We start from the raw sequence: 25275 nt of genomic DNA on the forward strand, positions 1-25275 counted from the left end.
CACGTTTTTCGTAGACTGAAGAGTGTGACCAGATGCATTTTGCACATTGCACTTCCCAATACAGTGCCTCCCGCCCGACCCCACACGCGTCTGTCTCATCGGTCTTTAGTGACCTGGTGCCAGCTCTCTGAGGAATCTAGTTGATTTATGTCAACATTTTACCTCCAGTCCCAAGCTAATCTATCAGGTTCACTGGTACATAAATACCTAGGAAATATTTTTCCACTCTAATTTGGTGGCGCTATTGTGCGCTAATGGATAGTACTTTTTACCAGAAGAGAAAATCTATTGACTTCCCTCCTAATTATCCTTTCTGTTACTTGCTCTTTGCAAATCAAAGAGAAAGCAACGGAAAGGAAAGCATTGTAGATATCTATTTATATTTAAAGTTTACATTTTCATGAGAGTCAGCTGCGGAATTCGGGCTTCTTTTATTTTATTTTTTTAATTTTTTGCCGCTTTCCATCAGGTCTGATGTGGAGGGAAGATGACTCAGAAATAGGGTGCACAGACTAATGTGATCTATTGAGGGTGGAGAATGACCTGCAGCCGAGAATGCTATTTTGAGATGTATGATATTCAATTCATTCACTTGATTACTTTGGTCTGGTTGCAGCGCAACTGTATATACTGTATAACCTAGACGGATTATTTTCATTGTCCTTAATGCAGTGATTTATAATTAGAGCATGTTTAATAAATTGACTTCCCATTAACCAGTCATTTGACTGGAAAAAAAAATAAAGTACTTTTAAATGGACATGGTTCTCATCTGTAAAGTATTAGCTATTAGCACCCGGCGACCAGCAGGTGTCCTCCAAGGTTAACTCTGTGATAAAGTAAGTGTGCTGGGTATTATCCTGACAATACCCTTCTGGTAGGGGGCTTTTCATCCTAAGCTGACACTGTCAGTCCAAGGTCATGTGAAATCAAGGTTCCCCAGTCCAAACCTCTGCTTGTTTCAGTTCCAAGCGAATGATCCTGAGTCCATGAAGCTACAGGGGGCGAGTCACTCAGAGCAAACTTGGATGACATGTCCGTTAATCTTATTTGCATTTAAAAAAAGACAGCAGAGGTTGCTTTATCTTTCTTAGATTTTATTTTTATGTGTACAGGTGAGTGGCTGCATGTATGTATGTATGTATGTATGTATGTATGTATGTATGTACACCACATGTATGCCTGGTACCTAAGGAAGCCAGAAGAGGAGGTCAGATCTCCTGGAACTGGAGTTACGGGCAGTTTTGAGCCACCATATTGGTGCTGAGAACTGAACCCTCTGCAAATGCTCTTAAGTACCAGGCCGTTTGTCCCGACCCCAAGGTTTCTCTTTAGTCCAGAAAGCAGGTAATTTATTGGACGTTGACCTACTGTTAACGACACCTTTTAGTACAAGACCAATATTTTATAAATTACACTTTAGAAAACTGGGTCAAGTTTTACACCCTCTAACAGTCTATGGCTGCAGACAGATGCAGGAAAGGTGAGCTCTCAATGGGTCAGTTTCCACTTGCCTGCAGAGTTTAGGACTTGTCAGAGGTCAACACGGAGTCAAACGCTGTGGATAAGACCTTGCAGATTGCTTGGGCTTGTTCCTGTATTGTATAAAGAGACACAGTGTTGGCGGAGGGTGATATATGACCAACACACATTGTACAGAATTCTCAAGGAACTAGTGAAAAGAAGATAGAGTGCAAACAGGTCTATACATCTCTCCAGGAACTTACCTGCCTACCTCACATTGCTTCCCCCAAACCTATACATCAGCACCCGCCTAGCCGGTAGGCACTGCAGCAGACACAGCAGACAGTAATGACTGGTGCTAAGTAAGCCTGAGACTAAGAAGATGGCAACTTGGGAGTAGGGGGAGCTTTGACCCAGTCCAGCCAGGTCAGTGCTGCCCAGCAGAAGCAGCTCCGGCCTGTCAGAATAGCTGCTGACCCAGGGTTTATTCATTCTGAGGATGGCTCTTAGGCAGAGCCTTTCCTCAGCCTGTGAAAGCTGTGGAAGATCACAGTCTCACCATTTCATCTATTGAGTAAGGACAAGCCAAGATCTCTCACCAGGCTGTTACACTGGTAAACCCACAGGCTGTATTCTTCATTGCTTGCATCGGTGGTCTTGAGTGCCAGCAAGCTCTTCCCAGCTCCCAGGCCATCATCGTAACACACCATCCGGATGATTAAATACAGGGCATGCCTATGCAGAACACCCTGCGGAAATCACAAGACCTTCAGAAAGCTGGGGCATGGCTGCCGATGTCTCTCAGGTCTCAGGAAACACATAGAATGCTTTAGGAGGCTTAAAAAGGTAGGTCCACAGATCTGGGAGAAGACTGCTTAGTTTCTTAGCCCAAGGGACACTGGTATACCTAGTTATGGGGTGACTTGCTTTCAGGATCACACTTTTCCTGTTTAAACCCAGAGAAACAGGAAAAAGGTCATCTATAGGTAACTCTTTTTTTTTTTTTTTTTTTTCGGAGCTGGGGATCAAACCCAGGGCCTTGCGCTTGCTAGGCAAGTGCTCTACCGGAACAAGGTCATCTAAACTGTCCACATCGCTGCCTGGCCTCCATGCTAACCAACAGCTACTTCATGGGGTGGCTTCATGGGGTCCCTAGACTCAGTGGGAGGCCACATGTATGTGGGAAATATAAAAGAAGCCCATGTTCACGCTCAGGAATGAGCAGGACTTAACCCCAGCAGTCAGGCAACCACACAGGACACAGGAGTCTAAGTGAGGCCCTTAAAGGCTGGGGCTCCTGACCCCATAGAATGTATTTACTGAGCACTGCACTTACATGCTGATCCGTGGTCGAGACTTTTATGCCGTACTTAGAAACGCCCAGAATAAACTCCTCTTCCATGGGAACAAAAGGCAACTTTCCATCTTGCTTTAAAGTGAACATAAAGCACAGCAGGCATTAAAACCACAAGATGAAGCTTAGGTTCAATTAACTGCATTTGAGATCTGGTATCATAGCCTCAGACTCTTTAGAATCCGGTCTATACACGTATTTCACCCCAAATTCAGATCGCTCCACTCCTGTGTGCTGCTGTCCTTCTGTGGTGTAAACACTGATGGAAATGGAGATCCTAGCCACAAATCCTAGTGACATTAAAATACTCGCATTATTAAGCAGGGTGTGTTGGTGCAAACTTTTAGTCCTAACACTGTGAAGGCAGAGGCAGGCAAATCTCTGTGAGTTCAAGGCCAGCCTGGTCTACACAGTGAGTTCTAGGACAGCCACAGCTCTGTACTTTGTCTGAAAACAAAACAAAACTTACACTACTTAGATTTTAAAATCCTCGAAGCTCATCTTCAAGTCAGGACAAGGAATGATTGGGAAGTTAGGTAGCAGGGAGCATCTCTTCTCACAGTCATTTTCTGTCTGACTGCTAAGATACACTAGTTACAGATCCTAGGAGGATTACAAACTGTTGGTGAACTAATTCCACTCACAAAACTGTCAGCCACCAGCGTGAGCTGTTGGGTGATACCTGATCATCCCCTGAGCCCCAGCAGATCACCTGGTCCCACCTACCCAAGAATGCTGCCTAATTTGTCTTCTCTCAACAAAGATATCACTGGCAGATAGATGTCCTGTGCTGGAAGTGGTTTGTGGACTGATGAATTACAGTAAATGAGCCATGTCCAGACGCCTCGGCTCTTGGCCCTCCCTCCCAATATTAAGAGTAATAATACCCTGCCAACCATTGCTCACAGATCTAAGACATTTACAAGGATCAAAATAATGCTACTGACAACGATGGCATTTTACCAAACAAAAGCTCTGGTGGATGAACTTAGCCATCCTTACAGAATGAAGAGAGTGCTAATAGAGTTCTGAACATCTTTCCACACAACAGTATTTGTCACTTACACTCTGTTTGAATGACCATATTCCAAGCTAAATCTGGGATAACAGGCCCTACCAAAAGTTCTGCTAAACTGCAAATTAGATTCACTAATTTTCCATGTAATTTTCCGAGTATATTTTTCAAAGCCCCTCAGCTTAATTCTCGTTGGAAATGGAGTATAAGAAAGGAGATACACTAGCAGTGGTGGCACACGCCTTCAATCCCAGGACTCAGGCAGAAGGCAGGCAGATCCCTGAGTTCCAGGACAGCCAGGCCACATAGAGGATCCCTGTGTTGAAAAAGACACACACACACACACACACAGAGAGAGAGGGGGGGGGGAGATGATTTTTGTTTGGTTGGTTTTAGGGTTGTTTTGGGTTTTTTTTTTTCTTTGTTTACTTGCTTGTTTGGCTAATGTCGTGAGTTTTTTACATCATGAGACCAGATTGATGGGACAAGGCTCTGAAAGATTGCTTTAGAGAAAAATCCAGAGTCTAGGCAGTCCGTGCAATCAGTTCTTCAATCAAGCAAGGATACCAGTCAACCCCATAAAGTAAAACATTCTATGCCCGGAGAAAAACCGTTTCTTCCTGAGTCCCCCTCTCCGGGGCCCCTTGCCCCATCCGTAACTCCATGCTGACTCAGGATGAGATCAGCTTTAGCCAAAGATGGTGAGTGCCCTGCAGTGAACCCAAGAGAAGGCTGCACGTTAGCAGCCGGAGGGCTCAGTTGGAACCCAGCTCTGTTCTGCCACTCACCTGGGCGACATCTATGTAATTTATCAGGTCTAGTGGTCCTTCGAGGCTCTTCCCCTCAGACACAGCCAGTTTCTCGATGGCACCAACGTACTTTATTCGGAACTCAGCACACGTGTCTAAATTGCTGTTACTTTGTCCTAAGATTACAACAGACGTTGAAAAGTGTGCATTCTCACATTCACAGTCCTTTTATATATAGTATTATATATGTTATATATAAAATATAGTATATAAATAAAGTTAAAATATATATTATAAAACAAGACTGTCATTAGAATATAATCCGAACTATAATGTTAGCTTTTGTTTTAAAGATTTATTTTTATTTTACATGTACAGGTGGTTTACCTATCTCTATAGATACGTATCATATGCATCCAATGCCTGAAAAGGGTGACGGATCCCCTGGAACTGCAGTTGCAGACAGTTCTGAGCTTTCACGAGGTACCCAGGAACCAAACAGGGCCCTCTGCAAGAACAGCCAGTGTTCTTAACCTCTGAGCCATCCCCAGCCCCGGTTTCATTTTTGTGATGTTTCGTTGTGTTCACCAGGCTGGCTTAGAAGTCACTTTCTCAGCCTCCCAGAGTGCTGGGATTAAAGGTTTACTCTCCCACATCAGCTTTTGATTTTATACTCGTTTTTGAGGCAGGGTCTTACCATCGAGTTCTAGCTAGCTTAGAACTCACTATGTGGACCAAGCCGGCCTCTAACTCACAGAGAGTCACCTGTCTCTAAGTGCTGGGATCAAAGGCAGGCACTACCATGCCGGGTTCTAAACCTTTTAGTTACAAACTTCTAAATGCAAGATGTTTTGATGATAATAAGGAGGAACCTAAATTTCTACTAAGCTTTTCCTCAGTGACTGCCTACACCAGATATATAAAAACCTCATGAACACTGAAGACCTTCATTTCAAAATAAACAGGATTTTGAAAGCCAACTAGATAATGAATGGTGCTGTTATAATACACAGCTACTGGTTACTTCACTTCTGACCCAAGATACCTGTCCTATCATTCTGCCCGAAACACCAACTACTTTTAATTTATATAGAATAATGTGAGGGATAGGGTGTCCCTTAACAAATGGCACCGAGATCTCCAGTATAGAAACTCTAACAAAGCCCTGAGGCATGGTGCTAAGGAAATGCAGTGCAATTATATTTATGCTGTTGTAAAGGAAATTGACGCCATTGTTTTAACATCTGGGGGTAAAGACAATGAATTTTATGTGCCAATATTATTTTAGGTAAAATAAAAATGCAGTTTATTTCCAATTACTAGGTAATTATGGAGCTCAGTTAGGAGTCTCCTAATTTCTAAAGAGCCGCTGATTTGAGGTGATTGTCTAACTGCACAGGTCTGGGACATACATCCTCATTTCCTGTGTGTCTGCTGGTCATCTCATCTGGACGCAGCCTTTGAGGCTAACGGTTCCTAAATCCTTCACCACTAACACATCTGTCCTGTTCCCATGAACATTAAGCCCCAGTATAATTCAGTCTCTGCTACCCTGCCTACTATTTGGAACTGCTAAGTCACTGCCACAGGATGTTTTCAAATGCTTGCTCTCAGACCCACAGAGAACACTGCCTAAGTGCCTACCACACAACACCCTCACCCATCTCACCAAACTGTGCTCCATTTCTGAACTTCCCACAAATGGCACAGGGGAGGGAGAAAAAAATGGACCAGGAGACATCACTCTACCACACAAAACACCAAAGTAAACACAACATCAGTCACCAAGCCGCCCGGCCCCTCCTCGTACCTGAGCTTTTAGTGGAGTCTGTATCGAGGCTGGCGACGGTGCTGGATCTTGAAAGCCCTCCAAGGCTGGAATCCACAGACTGAGGAGAAAGACAGAAAGACACATGTCTTCTCTGAGGCAAATTACTAAGCTGAGCTGACACAGCATGTGGTCAATGATTCAAGCAGACTGACTGCAGCTAAAGACACTTTCCACAACAAACTTCAAAAGCCACGTGACAGGTGACTGCTCCTGCAACCACACAATACTGGATGCATGTGATGCTGGCATCCTCAGGCCGAGGCACTGCCTCACTCTGCCTTACACTGGAGCCTTCATGAACGCCTCTTCTTGCTCCTATTCCTATTTCCATGGAATCTCAAAGGAACCGTGTGCAGAAAGACAGCCTCTGAGCAACGTCTCTGTCTGATAAGTGAAGAGAGACTAGACTCCATGAGACCTCACTCCTCAATATCTACAGATAACTAAAGATAAAATAAATCTTTAAAAATTAATTGAAAAAATGTAGACCAAGCATGGTGACCCTAGCACTTGGGAAGGGAAGAATCAGGGGATAAATGTTAAGCCCTGCTATAGGAGACCTCGCTGTGAATTAAGGCTAGCCTGAGCTACCGGAAACCCTATCTGAAGGAGGAGGAAGAGAAAAGAGGCTATATACTGTGGGCAGTGGACAGTGCCATCAGATAGAAAACTTGGTAAGGTCGAATGGATTCAGAAATCCCGCTATCCTCATACCTGAGGACCATAGGTGTTTCATTTACTCCCAACCAGGTTCATATCCTAGAACATGTGACCTCGATGCCCCATGGAGAAGACCGTGACAATCAGTCATGTAGGGGCAGCAGCGCCTGAAGCCCCTCCACATGAGGGGCTTCCTTAACGTCTCAGACCAAGCCAACAGAAAGCATCTGCTTTTAGACCCCAACCCACCCCCAAATGTATATAAGACCCTGTCCACAAGGAATAAAGCACTCGAGCATTATTTCCTCAAAGACCTGAGAGCATCTGTCATACAGAGCTGTAAGACTTTGGGGGATGCTGCTCCAGCCTACTGCAGCCACTTCCTGCTCAGCGGCCTCCACACCCTGCTGGCCTGCAGAGTAGCTGTACCGCACTGACTGCAGAGCAGTGGAGGCAGTGGTAGAGACCCAGCAACTTGCCTTCATCCGACTCTCCCTTCCCTTTGAAGAGCGAAACTCTTTGGCCGATTAGCCAGGGCCAAAGCCCCAGTGTCCAGAACACAGAGTGGCAATATATGGGTCATGGAGATGGGTTTAACAGGTAAGAGTACTTGTTGCCCGAGTTCAATCCCCACTAACCGCATGCATGGTGGAAGTCTAGATCTAACTCCCGCCAGTTGCCCCCCTGACCTCCACAAGCCACACAATGTGTCTCAATCCCTTAAATAATGTTTTTTAAAACTTTTTTTTTTTTTTTTAGAAAAAATAAATGTTAAATCAGGGCTGAGGAGATGGCTCAGCAGTTAAGAGCACTGTCTACTTTCCCAGAGGTCCTGAGTTCAATTCCCAGCAACCACATGGTGGCTCACAACCATCTATCCTGGGATCTGATGCCCTCTTCTGGCATGCAGGCATACATGTAGACAAGCACTCATATATATAAAATAAAATTTTTAAAAAATGTGTTTTAATGAGACCACTCAGCTTTAGTCCCTGTTGTTGTAAAATTATAAAAAATTAAATGCTGTCTTTTACCTCCACTAGATCCTGCACTGCAGTGCCCCAAGATATCTAATACGTATCTTGCCAGAAACACACATCCCAAATCCGAGGCTTCCCAATTACTCTCCCAAATTCAATTCTCCACATGAAAGACCACACAACACAATAACCTCTGATCCAATTGATCAGATATAATTGCCCACCTAAACATACAAAGTCCTGTACACATCCATCACTTAGGAACATTTATAACACCCTGTAAGGGTACAGCGTGGAATCCTAACGTCAGCTTCCATATTGTCCTGCCCTCTCTGCCTTCTCTCTCCTCTCTCCTCCTCTTCTCTTAAACTTTTCTCCCGCCCATCCTTCCTTCTCGTCCAATGACAGGCCTCGTTCTATCCTGTACAGGCCCTCACCTGTACTTTACAAATTCAATGGGGAGAAGGTTCTGAGGAAGTCACCAGAGTCCTAAGTATGTGACTAGGCAGCTTGACTAGGCAGCCGTCCTTGGGGCAGTGGAATTAGCATCAAAATACAGATAATTCCGGGACAAACCCAACAAGTCCCACTTAGTGGAAAGAATTTAAAATGTTCAGAAACATACCAAAATAATAAAATTAGAGCAAACACGGAGTGGCCCCATAGTGCAAAAATAAGAATTATAGGCAGGTAGGGTGAGACTGTGGATCTGGCCATGGCTAGTTCACTGTGCAGAGCGGTTAGGAGAGGCATCCTCAGTGCTCTGTGCTTCGGTCCCACCCTGGCCTCTTACCTTGCTCTTTGTACTGATTTCACTGCTCTGGGAACTGCTGCTGCTGTGTCTCTTCTTGCCTTTGCGAAACATCTTTCACCATAGCTTGGTCAGAGAAGATGCCCAGTGGAAGAAGTGTTGTCTCCAGTACTGTCAAGAAAATCAACATCAGCCGGATAGTGGCGCACTTTAATCCTGGCACTCAGAAGACAGAGGCAGGTGGATCTCAGTGAGTTCCAGGTCAGCGTGATCTACAGAGTGAGTTCCAGGCCAACCAGAGCTACACAGGCCAAGTCTGGAAAGGAAAAGAAACGAAAGAAAAACAACAGCAGACCATGTTTTGCACAGCACAAACAGAAACCATCAGCCCTTTCCACATCTGTGGGTTTGTTCTTTTTACTTCCCTTGGATACTACTCTTTTTCCTCCTTTTCCTGTATTAAATTATAAAAGGCTGCTCTGGGAATGAGGCTCAGTGGTTTAGCGCTTGCCTAGCAATGTGTGAGCATCTGGCTTCAAACCCTATCGCTCCCTTAAAGATTTTACAGATGTGGCTGGAGAGATGGCTCATCAGTTAAGAGTGCCTGATGCTCTTCCAGAGGACCTGAGTTTGGTTCTTAGTGACAACAGATGGCTGGCAACCACCTGCAGTTCCAGCTCCAGAGGATCTATTGTGCTTTTCTGTTCTCTGATGGCACCAACATACCTGTAATATATACACACAAAAACACACGTGCACACACACACACACACACACACACACACAGACACACAATTTACACAAAAAACCAGGGCAGGAGAGTTGGCTGACTGGTTGAGAGCAGTTACTCTCATAGAGGACCTGGGGTAGGTTCCCAGCACCTCACAGCAATCTGTAACTCTAGTTCCAAGGGGTCTGATGCCCTTTTCCTGGCCTCTGTAAGCACCAGGTGTCTATGTGGCTCACATACGCACATGCAGGCAAAACACTACTACACGTTTTAATTCTTCTAAAGATTGACAAAAAGTGAATGAACAAACCAAAAATCCTGTCATAGTAATAGGTGAAAGTCCTTTCTTTTCCTCAAACTAACACATGCTGCCCAGTTCTCGAAGATTCAGAGGCTACACTTTTCAGGTGGTTCAAGATTTGACTAAACCATGTGACATGTTATCAACCAAGACACCGAGATCCAGTTCCTTCAGGCACTTGGTAGGGAGTCCGGGCTAAGAGGTAAGGACTAGCATTCACGTGCCCCACCTCTAATATTTTGAGACAGCGTCTCTTGTGCCAGGTGGGACTTGAATTCAATCCAAGACCTAGGATGACCCCAAACTCCTGATCCTCCCACCTCTACCTAGAGTGCTGAGATTATAGGCCTGCACCACCACGCTCTCTTTCCCACCCTTTCAGACAGTATCTCCCTATGTAGCTCAGGCTAGACTTAAAGTCATGATCCTCTTGTCTGAGCTTTCTGAAGGCTGGGATGGCAGGTAAGGACTTCCACACCTGGTAATACATGCATTTTCTTTTCATAGACAAAGACATTTAAGTGAAAATCTGATATAAAAACACATCTAGGCTTCAGCTCCTCACCTCCTTGCAACAAGAAAAAGCAGGAGCGTAAGGAAAGTGAGATACAGTTTTGGTAGGGACATGGCCTTCATAGGGACATGCCCCTGTGAAAGCAGGTGTGGGCCTCTACCCTTCCGTAGCTGATGTGAGCATCATAACATAAGACTTGCTTGTATAATAATGTACATATTTTCATGTTTCTCCCAAGAATATCCTCCTTAATGACTCTATGATAATCAGAGACAGCAGGCAGAGTCCAGGGGCAAAGGTGTGGCTAATGTGGCAGCAAAATGGTAAATACTGGGACCTTCATGACCACCCTTAAGACTGTGGGAAAAAACTCTAAAAACAAGAGTTTGAAAATAAATCATTTCTCAATTATGCAAAAATATAAGGACACAATATGGATTGTATAAGGAGCTTCACAGATCTAAAGAAACAGAGGCAGCTTACACTATTGGCCAGCTTGTCAGAATGATACAAAGACAGGCAGTACAAATGCAGGTTCCTGAGTTCAAGGTCAGCCTGGGAGAAAGCAGATTTAGACCCAGGTGTGGTCAGGATGGCAATCTCTGGACAAGGTCCCACCCAGCCAAGTTTACAGAGGCAGGGAGATCTCTGAATTCTTTTGCAATGTTAAAAGAATATGTGTGCTTGCTCTCTCCTAAGAATTAAGGGCTGGAGTCACAGATGCTGACTCATAGGATAATAAAAGGGACCTGGGATAAATAACTAAATTGATACGTAAAGAAAAAACTGGGCTTTGGTCTGTATCAGATGAACTCACAAAAAGAGATAGCAGCTCTTTTTGAAATTTTTCTCTAGCGAGAGCTGAGCTATCTAAAGATCTCTGGAGAGCGAATACAGTTCTTTAAGAATTTTTTCTAACAGGATTTCTGATTTTAGTTGGAAAATCCATAGAGAGCGGACACAGCTCTTTCAGAATGTTTCCTAGCAGCAATCCAGAGAAGGCTGTCCGAAGAGCGAATTCTCTTTTAGAATTTTTGGGGGGCAGTAGGGGGAGCTTTCTGCTTTCGTTTGGAAATCCCAAGAATTACTTATAGAATATTTCTAATAGGATTTTTACTTGGTCGGAAGATCCAAGAATTGTTTTATAGCAGCTTTTCTGACTTTGGTCAGAAAAACCCATAAACTGTCCAGAGAGCTTTTAGAATTTTATTAGCAGAGAGAGCTGTCTGGAGCAGAAAGCTAGCTATCTCAAAGAGTTTTTAGAATAGCAAGAACACGCTGTCTAGAGCTGTGCAGAACACACACACACACACACACACACACACACACACACACACACACACACACGGTGGGGGGAGAGAAGAGGAGACAAAGAGAGAGGGGATCAGGGAGAGATCTGGAAAGCTATCTCAGCATCTCAATCGTGGGTCTAGGCCGCCAGCCTGGACCCACGATTTGACATCATCGTTTGTTTTCACCGCTCCCAGACACCCCTTCCCTCAGGAACCCGGACCTAGCTGAGGAGGCTGGTCCTTGGCACTCTACAGATCATGCTTTTGCCAGAACAAAATACTTGTATTGTCCCCCAAGGTTCCACACACGATAATGTGCAGAGCAGTTTCCATTCCCCTGACTCACCCAGTCCTCCTCAGGCTGAACACTGGGCCCTGGTGGGGGAAGAAAATGAGTGAAATTGGTAGTGGGTGGATGGTCAAAGCAAGCCCAGGGCTTCTGTGTTTGTAGAACCTTCTCTCAGCCCACCTTCCAGGCCACCTGCTATGGTGGCCTGTGCCTGGGAGTTTAGTCAGCCTCTCACCCAAAACCCTTCTCCATGTGTACTTTATTTGTAGCGAGAGCTGACTCATCCACTCAGTTCTGAATAGGCAGTAAGCGCCTAGACACTGAGGGACTCATGGCACAAGGACAAAATTGACCCATGGGTAGGTGTATGTGTGTGTGTGTGTATGTGTGTGTGTGTGTGTGTGTGTGTGTGTCTACTTTTAGTGGGAATGAGTAGATCAACAACAACAAAAATATTAGGGAGCAATCATTCCCATGAGGAAAATTAAAAGAGAACAGCAGGAGCAAATGGAGAGAAGGCCCACAGCCTGTAGGCCACAGGTAAGTATGGTTTGAGCCCAAGATTCCGCAGAGGTGTTTCCCCAGCAGTCAAAGAACAGGACCGGATTTCTGCTTTATAGACCCTCACTGGGCAGCAGAGAGGGAGCTAACTGCCTGAGGCGAGGGCAAAGGGAGTTAAAGGTTATTTGAACACTGTGCAGAAGTTGCTGCAAAGGATAAGTCCACATCAAAAGATGCCTGTAGTGAGGCGGGGACAGTCCTAGGGCTGTGCTAAACTTAGCAGTACCATGCTGGTGGTCTATGATAGTTTTTGTTTTTTTTTTTTAAGATTTATTTATTTCATCTATGTGAGTGTACTGTCGCTCCCTTCAGACACACCAGAAGAGGGCATCAGTTCCCATTACAGATGGTTGTGAGCCACCATGTGGTTGCGGGGAATTGAACTCAGGACCTCTGGAAGAACAGTCAGTGCTCTTAACCGCTGAGCCATCTCACCAGCCCTGGTCTATGATAGTTAAAGTGCTACTATATGACATACTTATATTCTAGTGCTATTCTGGTGCAAATTTCTTGATATTTACAGAGGATTGGTCCCATAACCACACAAATGCATATAACCTACACGCACCCTCCCTTACACATTAAATCACTTCTAAATTATTTAGTGTAACTAGGCAAGCACCCTCACTGAGCTGCACATTATATCTACTGTGAGTGCTACGGAAATAGTTGTTACGATGTATTATTTAGAAAATAATGATAAGGGGAGGAAGTCTCCACTTGTTTAGTACAGTGGCATTTCGGTCTTGTTTTTACAACACAGCTTTAAAAATCTGGGGTTGTTTAAATCTCAGCATGCAGAACCCACCAGATGTGGAGAGATGACTACAAGTTTAAATGCATGCCTATATATTAATTTTAAAAGTTACTTAATAAAATGTGGTCCTGTTGTTAGTAGAATCTTAAAGCATCCCCACAGATCCTTGGCAATGATTTGGAAATCACTGAGGCCTTTGCAACTTCTCAAAACTTGCCTTCCAGCATCAATCCAGGAACATAGAGAGGGAAAGAATTGGTTGGTCTTTGATATCTACTTCTGTTCTGGATGCGTGTAACTTAAGCAAATTGTTCTTGCTTCTAAATTATTCATGCATAAAAACGATCCAGGAGGTGCTATCTGTCAGCTGAATGTTACCCAGATTCATCAAATGCAAAAACTGCCAGAGGCTGATTGTATCACCCTCCCTTCAGACCTGCTCCTCCCTCATCTCTCCTACTCAGGCAATTAAGCCATCACTGGAAGAAACCAGAAAATCATCACTTCCCCATTGTTCTTCAACCTCCACATCCAGTTAAGGACCAGGATCCCAGCGTGCGTGGCAGAGCGTTCTGCCTCAGCTTTGTAGCCAGCCCCACATCTTTGGGAGACTGATGGCATTCTTTCTCCGTGAGTGTGAGGAATCCTCCATCTATAGAAAATGCCCCCACTACACGGTTTGACCCATTTAAAGAATCTACAAACCCACTGAAGATCCTTTCTGGATAAAAGCCCTTACGAAAGAAAAAAGAAAGGAAGGAAGGGAGGAAGGGAGGAAGGAAGGAAGGGAAAAGAAGAAAAAAAAAAAAGAAAAGAGAGAGAGAGAGAGAGAGAGAGAGAGAGAGAGAGAGAGAGAGAGAGAGAGAGAGAGAAAGTGAGAAGGAGTAGAATTCCTCTGGAGCTGGTGTTGAGTCTCCAGCACCGTAACCTGGATCCTCAATAAGAGAGGTAGAGGCTCTTATCCACTGAGCCAGCTCTCTGCATTAGTGATCTTGTCCTACAGGACCTTCCGTGTAGCTCTAAGGTCTGCCAACATTTTCGCCAAACAAAAGATAACAATGGTTTCTGATCAGAGACCAGTATTAGGGCCAGCTGGTGCCCTACAGTAATCGACTAAGTAAGGTCAAATCTCTCCAGCAAGACACCCAGGGCTCTCTAACCAGTCTTTTCTCAAGTTTATCTTCCACAACAAGCTACACACTGAGTTAATCTCTCAGAAACGCAAAGCCACCTTGGTTCTCAGCGGTTCTAAGCTCCCTGTGTGTGTTCTTATAACTATCCAACTTTCCCTCCCACAGAACTCTCATTTTGTAAGTTTCTTGGCAGCTACTTGCCTCGCACGACTTAACTCAGGCCTTTCCTAAGAAAGCCTTCCTTGGACTTTCAGATTGGACTAAAAGACATGAGATCACAGCATTAAAATATGGCATCTTCTACTTAAAACTCTCACTCCCTCAACTAACTAGTGCAAGGTGAGGCTGAGGTAGTTCTCAGTGGATAGACTGTGGCGGAGGAGAGCTCGCTACAGGGTTCTGATAATTGCCTTGGGAGGTGACATCCAACATACGACTAGCACTGAACTTTAACATCGCCAACCGCAACACCAGGTGCTCCAGAAACCGCTAGCCCTCACTCCAACCCATCTGGAGCAGCCGGTCCCTAGGGTCATCAGAGCCTTCGGAGCAGTGGAAACGCCCAGCTGCATTCACATGAGTCAACCAAGCCAGAGATTCAATAACTTGCCCCACATCAAAGTTTACTTTGGGGATCCCGACAAGATCAGGCTTCCAAAGCTCTCCGCACATATGCCTCGCACAAGTGAGGATGTAGACCGCTAACTCCAACCCCAACGGTGCAGCAGCAATCAGAGAGAGGCCTCAGGCTCTTGCGGAGCCTGGTCCCCGGGGAGGCAGGCAGTAGACCTGTCTCAGGAACGCGGGTCCCTCCCAGACCGGGCGCTGACTCCTCTTCCTTTCCCTCGGTTTACACTCAGTTCGTGCCTCCGCCTCGGGACAAGGAGGGAATGGGGGGGAGCAATGGCTGGCTTCGGAGGACTCCCCCCACCTTCCCCGCGTCCTCTGGCCTGGCTGGGGCGAGGCCCGGTTCTCACCTCGCTTCCTCGGTTCGTCCCCCGGTCTCCCCCGCCTCGCGGGGTGTGGGATGGTCCAGGAGCGGTGTCCGGGAGGCTACTCCCGTTCGTAATCCAGCTCCATCTTTGCCAGTTTTCCTGCCACGGTCCGCTAGGCCACGCCCCTAGCATGCGCAGGCGCAGCCCTTAGGCCTCGCCTCTAGTTCCTGAACCGCACCGGGGGAACCTATGCAACCTCGTTCTCCGACCGGAAGTTGGAGGGACGACTCTAGCTCCGAGAGCACTAGAGCGCCGGAAGTTATGTGTTGGTGGTCGGGGTTTTCTCTTCCTTAGTTTGCTGTGGCTGTGCTTTGAATTTAGAGACTGCGGCGACGGGTTTGTGGTCCACGCTGCTCCAGAGACTGCCAGGATGTCTGCAATTCCTGCAGAGGAGAGCGACCAGCTGCTGATCCGACCCCTGTAAGGGACGAGCTATAGGGGGAGCGAGGCCCCCGGATGTGTGAGAGACTGGAGGGGTGCCCACGGAGGCAGCTGCGGGTCCAGTCTCTCAGGCTCAAGGGTTTTGGAGAATACTGATTCAGGGGCCATCTAGGTTGAATGTCATTTTTCCTTCAGTCTCGGGGAGGGTATGTCGGAGTAGAAAAAAAAATCCAGGTCATTGGACGTTTTCATAAAGAAAGAGTTGCCAATTAGCACAAGTCCGGATCTCGTACATCAGGGCAAGCCTTGAGGGAACCGACAGATAGAGGACAGTGTGAGGAAGAACTTCATCTGTCTCCTTTGCAGGCCCCTGCACGTGCTCAGATGGGCGGGGAAATTAAACACTTGGTGTGAGTGTGTACCTTTAGAGCTCAGACCTTAGCAGAAGGTAGGAGGAAATTGGAGAGGGGAGAGCAGAGGTATTATGGTGAGAAATTTAGAGCTAAATCACCATAAGAGACTGTTTTTTTGTGGAAATGGCTTTCGGCGTTCTGGAATGTTTTGTAGAGAATTGCCTCGCACATGTAAAGTGCAGAATATTGGATGAGCCATGTGACTCTACATGCGATTGTTGCTTAGTAGGAGACACTAGCTGGCACCACATGAATGTGTACATTTTCAAAAGATAGGAAGTTTCTCCATTCATGAAGTAAGACTTACTGAACACTTACCAATGAATGTTGTCATCTCCATATATACACTAAGCAAATATCAAACAAACAAAATCACCAGGCATGGGCTGAGTTCATTGATTTAACTCCTTTGGTGAAATTGTAAAGTGGAGAGTGCTGGAATGAGTTTGTGAAAATAGACAGCTACCTTGGAGTCAGACCTGAAACCCAGTCTTCCTGTTTAATACGGAAGTAGCCTCAGTGAGCCCACTTCCTTGTGTGTTAAAAAGACACCGACTGTGAGGAGTAATGCTCTTGGGTGACACCAATGACCATGTTCCATGCTCAGTAAGTGACACCAATGGCCATGTTCCATGCTCATTTTGACATCTGTTTCAGGAGCACAGGTCAGCACTACTTTCTGACAGATCTCACACATCCTAGAAATGCGATTGACGTTTTAGCTAAGGCTTGGTAAAGAGTTGGTGAAAATTAAAAACAGTGTAGGAAGCATAATGTTCCAGGCGAACATGAGAGGTTCTGATTTATGGCCAGTTTTACTTTGGTTGCAGTTAACAGATTAGCAGACCGATTGGGGCAGGCTGTCAGGGCCCACCTTATGAAGGACCTTGTTGTAAACATATTAAGGAGCTTGAGTGTTCACACCAGTTGTAGTAAGCCAGCAAAAGTCTCGAAGCAACTATGTAACATGGTGAAATTACATTAAAAATGTGGCTACTTCCCCTTTTTAAAATCATTCAGTGACCTTTTGCTAGAGACCCACTGAGCCATCCTGAAGGGGCAGAGTGAAAACATCACTTTTGGGAGAAGTGGTAACGCGCTGTTTGCTTCAGTCAATGTTGTGACAAGAGTAACAACAACAACAAAAACCCTCCAGTGTGGTAGTGAATAAAAATGTGAAGTAAAGAGAATCTGGTGGGATGTAATCACATGGTCCAGCTCTGAGTGATGAGAGCTGGCGAACAGTGAAGTGAGGGGTGATTGACTAGGAAGGACGGGTTTGAGGAGTTCAGGAGTAAAGTCTTGAGGAATTGGTAACTAATCAGATGTCATCTGAAAGGATAGTGGTAGAACACAGGCAGAGAGTACATTCCAGGCCCCTTGGTTCTGTACAGGAGGTGCAGCAGGGGAAGAGAGTTAGATTTTGTTGCTTGGCGGGAACTGTAACTATGTAACTCGCCATATGGCTGATGAAGCTGCGTGCTTCAGAACGTGCTTGTTTGCTTAGGAGTGCGTATGTCTGTCTGTTTTGTTTTAACCCGTATCTGGCTATGTAGCACACACTGGCCTGGAACAAACCCATGACAGTTCTCTTGCCTCAGTCTCTCAAATGTCAGGGTTACAGGAGCCATCATGATGAGCTTCCATGGTTTTCAGTGTGTCTGAAGAGTTATATACCCTTTATTACCATTGTGGAACCCAATCCCAGAACATCTACGTTACTGTCTTTTAAAAGCTCATTAGTATCACGCTCAAGTCGCTCCACCACCCCCAACCTTCAGCAACCACCAGCCTATTTTCTTTCTCTGTGGATCTGCCTTTTTGAGACTTGTCATACAAATAGAATTGTACGGCTTGGACCCTTTGTGCCTTGTTTAGCTCACCTGGCATAGCATTTCTAAGGCTTCTGATTTGGGAGTATTTCATTCATTTGGCAAACATTTCAGACCATAGCAGTACCAGAGTGGACAAGATGGACAAACTTGTTTCTTAATAGAGCTCGCATTTTAATGTGTGAGGCACACCATAAACGGAATGCCTTCATGTGGCTGTGTTACACTGCAGTCACGGGAATGGCAGAGCAGTTGCTGTAAAGGATAACCTGGAGTTGGTAGTTGAGAAAGTGTCTGAGAAGATGAAACCTGAGTGAGAGCAGAACACTCCAGAAAGAAAGAGTCAGTCCAGGGGCTTGTGAACACTGGCTTGACGTGTTAAACATGACAGCCTGGCAGCTGTCCCAGCAAGGAGGCTTAAATGTCAGGGACATGTGTCAGAGGTCTAGAATTCACAACAGTCTGAGCTACATAGACTCTTGAGTGTCAGATCCATGCGTGGAAAGACCATGAACTTGGGAAAGAGACCCAGGAAAGACTCTGGGAAATTGGCATTCAGAGGGTAGTGAGAGACAGGGCAGATAAGTGAAAGGAGAAAAAGACAGAAAACAAACAAACAAACAAACAAAAAACCAAAAAAAAAAAAAAAAATGGGAAAGCCAGCAAGACAGACCAGAGAAGCCAGGAAGTGCTTAAAGGAACACTTAAGCAGGGAAGGTAATGGCTGACAAGGGGACTGGTTGGATTAAGGACCAAGTAGAGCTGTTTGCACTTAGCAGCAGGAACAGTCTCAGAGAAGAAGCTGGAAAAAGCTGGTGAATGGAGTGGAGGGATTGGGGGGTATGCAGACAGGCACCTCTGTGGAGAAGCTGGCTTAAGAACAAAATGGGAATCGTGGAGATAAAAATCAAGGAGTTTTAATTGAAGACAAAAAATGACCATGGAATTTATTCATTTATTTATTTGAGAAAGTCACTATGTATCCCTGGCTGTCGTTTAGCTCTCAGTAGGTCAGGCTGGCCCCAGATCCACAGAGCTCTGCCCACCAGACAACTTTATTCTCTGTCTGTCCCCCAGGTGCTGGGATTACATCCCTATTGTTTCTTATTCTCTTAGTCTGTGGCTAGTCCAGTTGGTAAGGATCTCTCTCAGCCCCACTCGCTCCTAGATCACAAGGTCTTTGAGGTCTGGTCACTCTCAGACACACACCCTTACTAGGCTGTTAGTACCATGTTTGAGAGTTCATTGTGAGCGAGATTTTGGGGAAAATATCCAAGAAGCTGTTATTTTTTAGCTTAAGATGTGCCTGAAGGGTTAGCACTAAAACCATGGTGACCAGGCTACATGGTAAGGTGATCTCAAGGTGAAACACTGACATGATGGCTTTGTTCTGGAAGTATCACTTGATTGCTTGTTCACGTCTTAAACATCCCACGTCACCTGAGGATCGCTTTTCTCCTTTTCCTACCCCACACTCATCCTCTGTTTGAACCTGTAGAACTGTCCTGTCTTGGGAATTAAATGACTGCTGTTGTAACTCGGGCAGTTCGTTGTGAAAGAGTTTGAATTTAGTGTGTTGAATGTTACTGGGGTGGAGTGAGACTGTCTGTACTGAACACTGACTTATTTGCCATAGCCCCTAGAGCTGCCATTGTCATTGTGAGCCTCTAAACCAAGCTCTGGGCTGTGTGATTGCTTTTTACTCACTTTAGTTCTCCCTTTGACTATTTGCAGTGGTGCTGGCCAAGAAGTGGGAAGATCATGTATTATTCTGGAGTTCAAAGGAAGGAAAATCATGGTAATTATTATTGCTGTTATTGCTACTAGAAATTGAACTTTGGGCCATGTGCATGCCAAGCGTGTGTTCTAAGCTGAATCACACTCCTAGCCTAGGTAATGATTATTTATACAGTCAAGAAAACAGTGTAGCTCTATCTGTACTAACCGTTAGGTCTGTCCTACTGAGCCAGTTATCTCTAGCCCTATCTGAGAGAGATGTATGGAGCGAACACTGTGCGCTGAGAGACTAACACACTTCACTCAGTAACTAAAAGCATCAGGTAACCTAAAAAGATAGAACACTGTAAAACTGCCAGCTGGATCTGCCAGACTCTTGTCTCCTCAGAGTCCTTGTCCATTCCCTTGTCTAGATAACCTGAGGACCCCACTCCTTTGGAAGACCTCAAGGAATTAACTGCCTTGAATGGGTGTCAACTTGGGCCACGCCACAAGGGGCACCAGTCCGGCTGGCTCTGTCAGGTCCTGAGAGGCTATAGGATCAGGAGCGCTGGTTTCAAAGGTCCCAGGAGAAAGGAGGAACACTGACTCTAGTTCCTTGATTCTCATTTCTTCTTTAGTTCTCTTAGTCTTTCTTTTCTTTTTTTTTTTAAGAATTTTTTAAAAATTTATTTATTTTATGTATGTGAATACACTGTAGCTGTATTAAGACACACCAGAAAAGGGCATCGGATCCTATTACAGATGGTTGTGAGCCACCATGTGGAATTGAACTCAGAACCTCTGGAAAAGCCACTGAGCCATCTCTCCAGCCCCTAATTCTCTTAGTCCTAAAAAAACAGGCATGTGTTCACCAGGGTCAACTATTTAAAAAATTATTCTATGTGTTATTTGGTCTGTATGTATATCTGTGCACTGTGTTTGTGCCTGGTGCCTGTGGAGGTTAGGAGAGGATATAGACTCCCCTAGAAATACAGTTATAGTTGTGAACTACCATGTTAGTGGTGGGTGTTGAACCTCCCTCTGGAAGAGTAGACAGTGCTCTTAGACGCTGAGCCATTTCTCCAGCTCCCACCAGTCATTCAGGCATTTTTTAAAAAGGTCTGTTTTATGTATATGAATGTTGTGGCTGTATGTATGCCTACACACCAGAAGAGGGCATCAGATCCCATTATAGATGGTTGTGAGCCACCATGTGGTTGCTAGGGATTGAACTCAGGACCTCTGGAAGAGCAGTCAGTGCTCCTAACTGCTGAGCCATCTCTCCAGCCCTGTAAATGACATTTAAGCATTTGTTAACGTGGAAGTAACACCTCATAGGATAAATTCCCAGTCATCAGCCTGTAGGAATGTGTTGATGGTGCTCTCCCTAGTGGGAGAATTGCTCCAAACCTGCAAACTTGTAAGTGTCTGCCGGCTTCTGATAGAAGAGCACCTGAGGAAGAACCCCAGCAAGTCCGTGCTGTCAAACGTGAGCAGTGCCCAAAGAGACTGGAGCTGCTTCGGGCACATCCTGTTCTTTCCTGAGACTGTTCTGAGTGCACATGTACTGGGCTCCTCTGAGCGTGGTTCTAGTGTCGGTCTGCTGGATGAGGTTTATCAGATATGTAGCAGGTTGTCATCTGTTTTGTCTGTGTTTTTCCCCCTCCAGCTAGACTGTGGGATCCACCCTGGCCTGGAAGGAATGGATGCTCTTCCTTACATTGACCTCATCGACCCAGCTGAGATCGACCTTCTGTTGATCAGTCAGTAAGTTTCCCTTACTGACCTACTGACCTTTGCTGTGATGATCCGCCTTTCTAGGCTTTGGTGTGGGTTTTTGTTTACATTCTCTCTCTCTCTCTCTCTCTCTCTCTCTCTCTCTCTCTCTCTCTCTCTCTCTCTCTCTCTCTCTGTGTGTGTGTGTGTGTGTCCCATCCGTCCAGCTGTGTGTATGAACATGCACATGCCACAGTGATGTTCACGAGAATCAGAGGTCAGCCTTCCTAGCTAGCCGTCCCTTTATCCTCGAGCCATCTTGCTGTCAGATTTGTTACCTGCTTTTTCTTAATAAACTGGGACTGGTGTTGCATTAGTCCCAGCACTGAGAGGCAAAGACAGGCAGATCTTTGTGAGTTGAGTTTAAGGCCTGGTCTATTCAGTGAGCTCCAGGTCAGTCAGAGCCACATAGTGAGACTGTCTCAAAATTAAAATAAAACGAAAATTTGCTAAGAATGAAACCAAATTTCTAAGTGTAGACCAGCGCCGCTCTGTCTTGAGGCTCGAGAAACTAACCAGGAAGCATCTGTGTGTGACAGTGAGTGCTAGGGGGATGCCATGTCTGCTGCGGGTCATCCTCAGGTGTCTCCTCTCACAGGAGCTCCTTGCCATCTTGTCACACTCCTCAGTAAGAGCTTCAGGAGAGTGTGGTGGTGCACACCTGTAGTCCTAACACTGAGAAGGCTGAGGCAGGAGGATTGCTGGGTCTGTAGCAAGTGCAGATGGCACAATAAGACTGTCTTGGAAAAACTTCATTTAAAGATGGCGAAGCTGGGCAGTGGCGGTGCACACCTTTAATCCCAGTAGAGGCAGCCCACCTCTGAGTTCGAGGATAGCCAGGGCTGCTCAGAGAAACCCTGCCTCAAAAAACCAAAAAGAGAAAAAAAAGCACGGTGACAAGTTTCTATTGTTACAATTCTGACTGTCAAGTGTAGATTTGGTTCATGTTCTTTCCCTTCTAATCAGTCACTGATAGAGTGGAGAGGCATTGAGAAGAACAGAGGATGAGGTACTAGCCGCCAGGCCTGACAGGAGTTTGACCCCCAGACTCCATGCTAGAAGAAGAGAGCGGACATGCCTCCTCGGTCTCCTCACAGCATCCCAGTGTACTTAGCACAGTTTTGTCGGTTGAGCAGGAATTGGAGCAGTGCTGGCCTCTGGTATCTAAAGCCCTGATGGCCCTGTTTCCTTGTCAGCTTCCATTTGGACCACTGTGGAGCCCTGCCCTGGTTCCTTCAGAAGACAAGTTTCAAAGGACGGACCTTTATGACCCATGCCACAAAAGCTATTTATAGATGGCTCCTCTCAGACTATGTCAAAGTCAGGTAAGTCACTTCACTGGATTACATAGGCTCCGCTCATACTTGTAGATCAAGATGCAGACCCTAACCTGTCCAGAAGGATTCCGTGATCCAATTCCAGGATACGTCTTATACATCAGCACCATCGACTTTAGTTTATAGATGGTTTACATCCTTTCAAACATAGGACCAAGTCTAGAACTCAGAAGGTCTGATAGAAGTGCTCTCTCTGCAAGTGGCACTTGGACATTTTATTAATTTGAGACTGGTTTCCTTAAGCAGTGATACAGGGGGGATTGTTTGGACAGTCTGACCAGAGAATGTTGCCTTAAGCAAAGTTGTTCTCTGGGGAAGTTGGCACCAGTTGTAAGAGAAATATCCACTCCTGTACCACCAAGGGCACACCGTGCTTGTGACACCTGCAAGGTGAAATATTAGCCTATGGAGGTTGGCCTTCACTTGGGGGTATTTCTAAAGGTGTTTGTTAGTCTTCATATGTAATACAAAGGAATGGGAAGCTGTGTCACCCTGATGTGGTCATCGAGTGCCACAGGCCTCTGTGCAGCCCTGTAACCCTTACTAACTCAGATGCCAGCTCTGCTGTGAGTCCCATTTTACAGACAGGGCCAGTGAGGCACAGAGAGGTTATTTGCCTAAAACAGTCTCAGTAAGAGACACTGACCTGTGAACCCATCCAGTATGGCTACAGAGTCTGTGTGAAGTTCATTTATATAATTTCCTGGTGATAAGTTATACTTAACTTTGAGAGGGGCCTTTTTACAGGGCTAGTGGAGAATCTCTGCTATATGTTCACATGTATGGACATTATTCTCCCAGGAATGCTAGAGAGGAAAAAGTTGTGAAATACTGTATTAAAGACTGCCTTACGGACCTGGGCCTCTAGCACAAGTCCATGATCCCAGCTCAGGCTCAGACAGGAAGATTACAAGTTCACGGTGTGGAGGTTCGAGTAGATTTGATCCCCATAGACTCCTGTGTTTGAATGCTTGGCCCATAGGGAGTGGCACTATTAGGAGGTGTGGCCTTGTTGGAGGAAGTGCGTCACTGTGTAGGCAGGCTTTGGGGTCGTGTATATATATGCTCTCACGCCACATTTAGTATGAAGCACATTCATCTCCGTTGCCTCCTGGCTGCCTTCAGATCAAGATGTAGGACTCTCAGCTCCTCTAGCACCATGTCTGCCTGCGTGCTGCCATGCTCCCGCCATGATGGTAGTGCCTAAACCTCTGACCTGTAAGCCAGCCCCAATCAGATGTTGTCCTTTATACGAGTGCCTTGGTCGTGGTGTCTGTTCACAGAAGGAAACCCTAAGACACAGGGGCAGCCTGAGCCACTTGGTGAGACCTTATCTTCACAAAACAGCAGAAAGCCTAAGGACCAGGAGTGCAGCTCTGTGGTGCAGCACCTGCCTGCCTTCCACGCCTGGAACTCCAGGCTCCAGTACTCCACATGATAAACGGGAGAGCACTGTCTCAGGGGCTGAGAGCTCCTAAAGTCAGGGCAGCCGTGCGTCACGCTTAGCTCACAGGCAAGCTTTGCAGCTTCCCACCCTGTTGTGTCATAATTATAGAAAATATGGAGATTCTAAACACCAGGGTTTGTCACTGCTGAACCTGGAGCCTTGTGCGTTGTGGCAAATGCTCTGTCCCTGACTGCAGCCCCAATCCTGTGTACTGTGACCTTAAGAAATATTTTATCCATATGTCACCTACAATTTCAGCAACATATCAGCAGATGACATGCTGTACACTGAGACAGACTTGGAAGAAAGCATGGACAAAATCGAAACCATCAATTTCCATGAAGTTAAGGAAGTTGCAGGAATCAAGTTCTGGTGTTACCATGCTGGCCACGTCCTGGGAGCAGCCATGTTTATGATAGAGATTGCTGGTGTGAAGGTACGCTCTAGCTCAGGCCCCTTCTCCCCAGGAGGAGTCAGTGCAGAACGCCATGACCCCAAGAGGTGTAGAAACATCCCTAAGATTTGCAGAATGACAGAACACTGAAACAGGTAAGGCTAAGTTGCTGTTGATTCTTTGAGGATATTCCTTCCCCATCATGACAGCAAGTTCCCCAGCACACCACAAGCTTGGTCCCACTTCAGTGTCCGTCTGTCCGTCCGTCAGAAAACTAGCTGGGGAACCTTCCGCCACTACTTCTGCTTAAAACTCAAACATGGAGGGCAAGGCATGTAAGGGTGTTTCTGTACAAGCTTGTGGCCCTGAGCACAGTTCCTCAGGACCCACGATAAAAGAAGAGTCCCAGCTCCCCAAATCGTCCTCCACCTCCCGACACATGCTGTGGCATGCACCACCTACCCACCAGCACTCACATACAGTTAGAGTTAAGTTACCCAAATGAAAACATGCTTTTGTGTTTATGTCCTTGACCTGGAAGGACTCAGGTAAGCACCTGAGCAGGTGGCCTGCAGAAGGGAAGAGTTTGCTCAGCACAGG

At 45.9% G+C, this 25275-nt stretch overlaps 2 protein-coding genes and 2 non-coding genes across 5 annotated transcripts in view; 3 read left to right on the plus strand and 1 right to left on the minus strand.

Moving 5' to 3' along the window:
* Window positions 1-1078: 1078 nt before the first annotated feature.
* Itgb1bp1 (integrin subunit beta 1 binding protein 1) lies at window positions 1079-15509 on the minus strand. 2 transcript variants are annotated; one of them, XM_032907515.1, is made up of 8 exons: window positions 15009-15509; window positions 11988-12016; window positions 8847-8975; window positions 6393-6471; window positions 4622-4758; window positions 2801-2893; window positions 2064-2213; window positions 1079-1595 (listed from the first exon to the last, which is right to left on the minus strand). In XM_032907515.1, exons 3-8 carry the CDS (start codon window positions 8916-8918, stop codon window positions 1524-1526), a joined length of 603 nt encoding a protein of 200 aa, XP_032763406.1. In that variant the 5' UTR covers window positions 8919-8975; window positions 11988-12016; window positions 15009-15509; the 3' UTR covers window positions 1079-1523. The 2 variants fall into 2 exon arrangements, with proteins under 2 accessions (XP_032763406.1, XP_032763407.1); XM_032907516.1 differs by lacking the exon at window positions 11988-12016.
* Window positions 11235-11299, plus strand: LOC116906345. Its single transcript, XR_004388625.1, has one exon. It is a non-coding gene; the product is annotated as a U7 small nuclear RNA (small nuclear RNA).
* A 61-nt stretch (window positions 15510-15570) lies between the features above and the next one.
* Window positions 15571-25275, plus strand: part of Cpsf3 (cleavage and polyadenylation specific factor 3) — a 28045-nt gene continuing 18340 nt past the window's right edge. Inside the window, 5 exon segments of the mRNA XM_032907514.1 lie at window positions 15571-15796; window positions 19737-19800; window positions 21391-21488; window positions 22694-22822; window positions 24540-24717. Coding sequence (XP_032763405.1) covers window positions 15747-15796; window positions 19737-19800; window positions 21391-21488; window positions 22694-22822; window positions 24540-24717 — 519 coding nt within the window. The 5' untranslated portion in view covers window positions 15571-15746.
* LOC116906422 lies at window positions 17171-17299 on the plus strand. The gene has a single exon (XR_004388684.1). It is a non-coding gene; the product is annotated as a small nucleolar RNA SNORA21 (small nucleolar RNA).

The sequence above is a fragment of the Rattus rattus genome, chromosome 7 (genome assembly GCF_011064425.1).
Source record: "Rattus rattus isolate New Zealand chromosome 7, Rrattus_CSIRO_v1, whole genome shotgun sequence".
Classification (NCBI taxonomy): domain Eukaryota; kingdom Metazoa; phylum Chordata; class Mammalia; order Rodentia; family Muridae; genus Rattus; species Rattus rattus.

What these genes read in the sequence shown, in the direction of transcription:
- Itgb1bp1 (XM_032907516.1), bottom strand. Translation starts at nt 8,918, where the DNA reads ATGTTTCGCAAAGGCAAGAAGAGACACAGCAGCAGCAGTTCCCAGAGC. An exon ending in AAATCAGTACAAAGAGCAAG is followed by an intron (nt 6,472 to 8,846) that starts GTAAGAGGCCAG and finishes CTTTCTCCTCAG; the next exon opens with TCTGTGGATTCCAGCCTTGG. An exon ending in TCTCGACCACGGATCAGCAT is followed by an intron (nt 2,214 to 2,800) that starts GTAAGTGCAGTG and finishes TGATTTCCGCAG; the next exon opens with GGTGTTCTGCATAGGCATGC.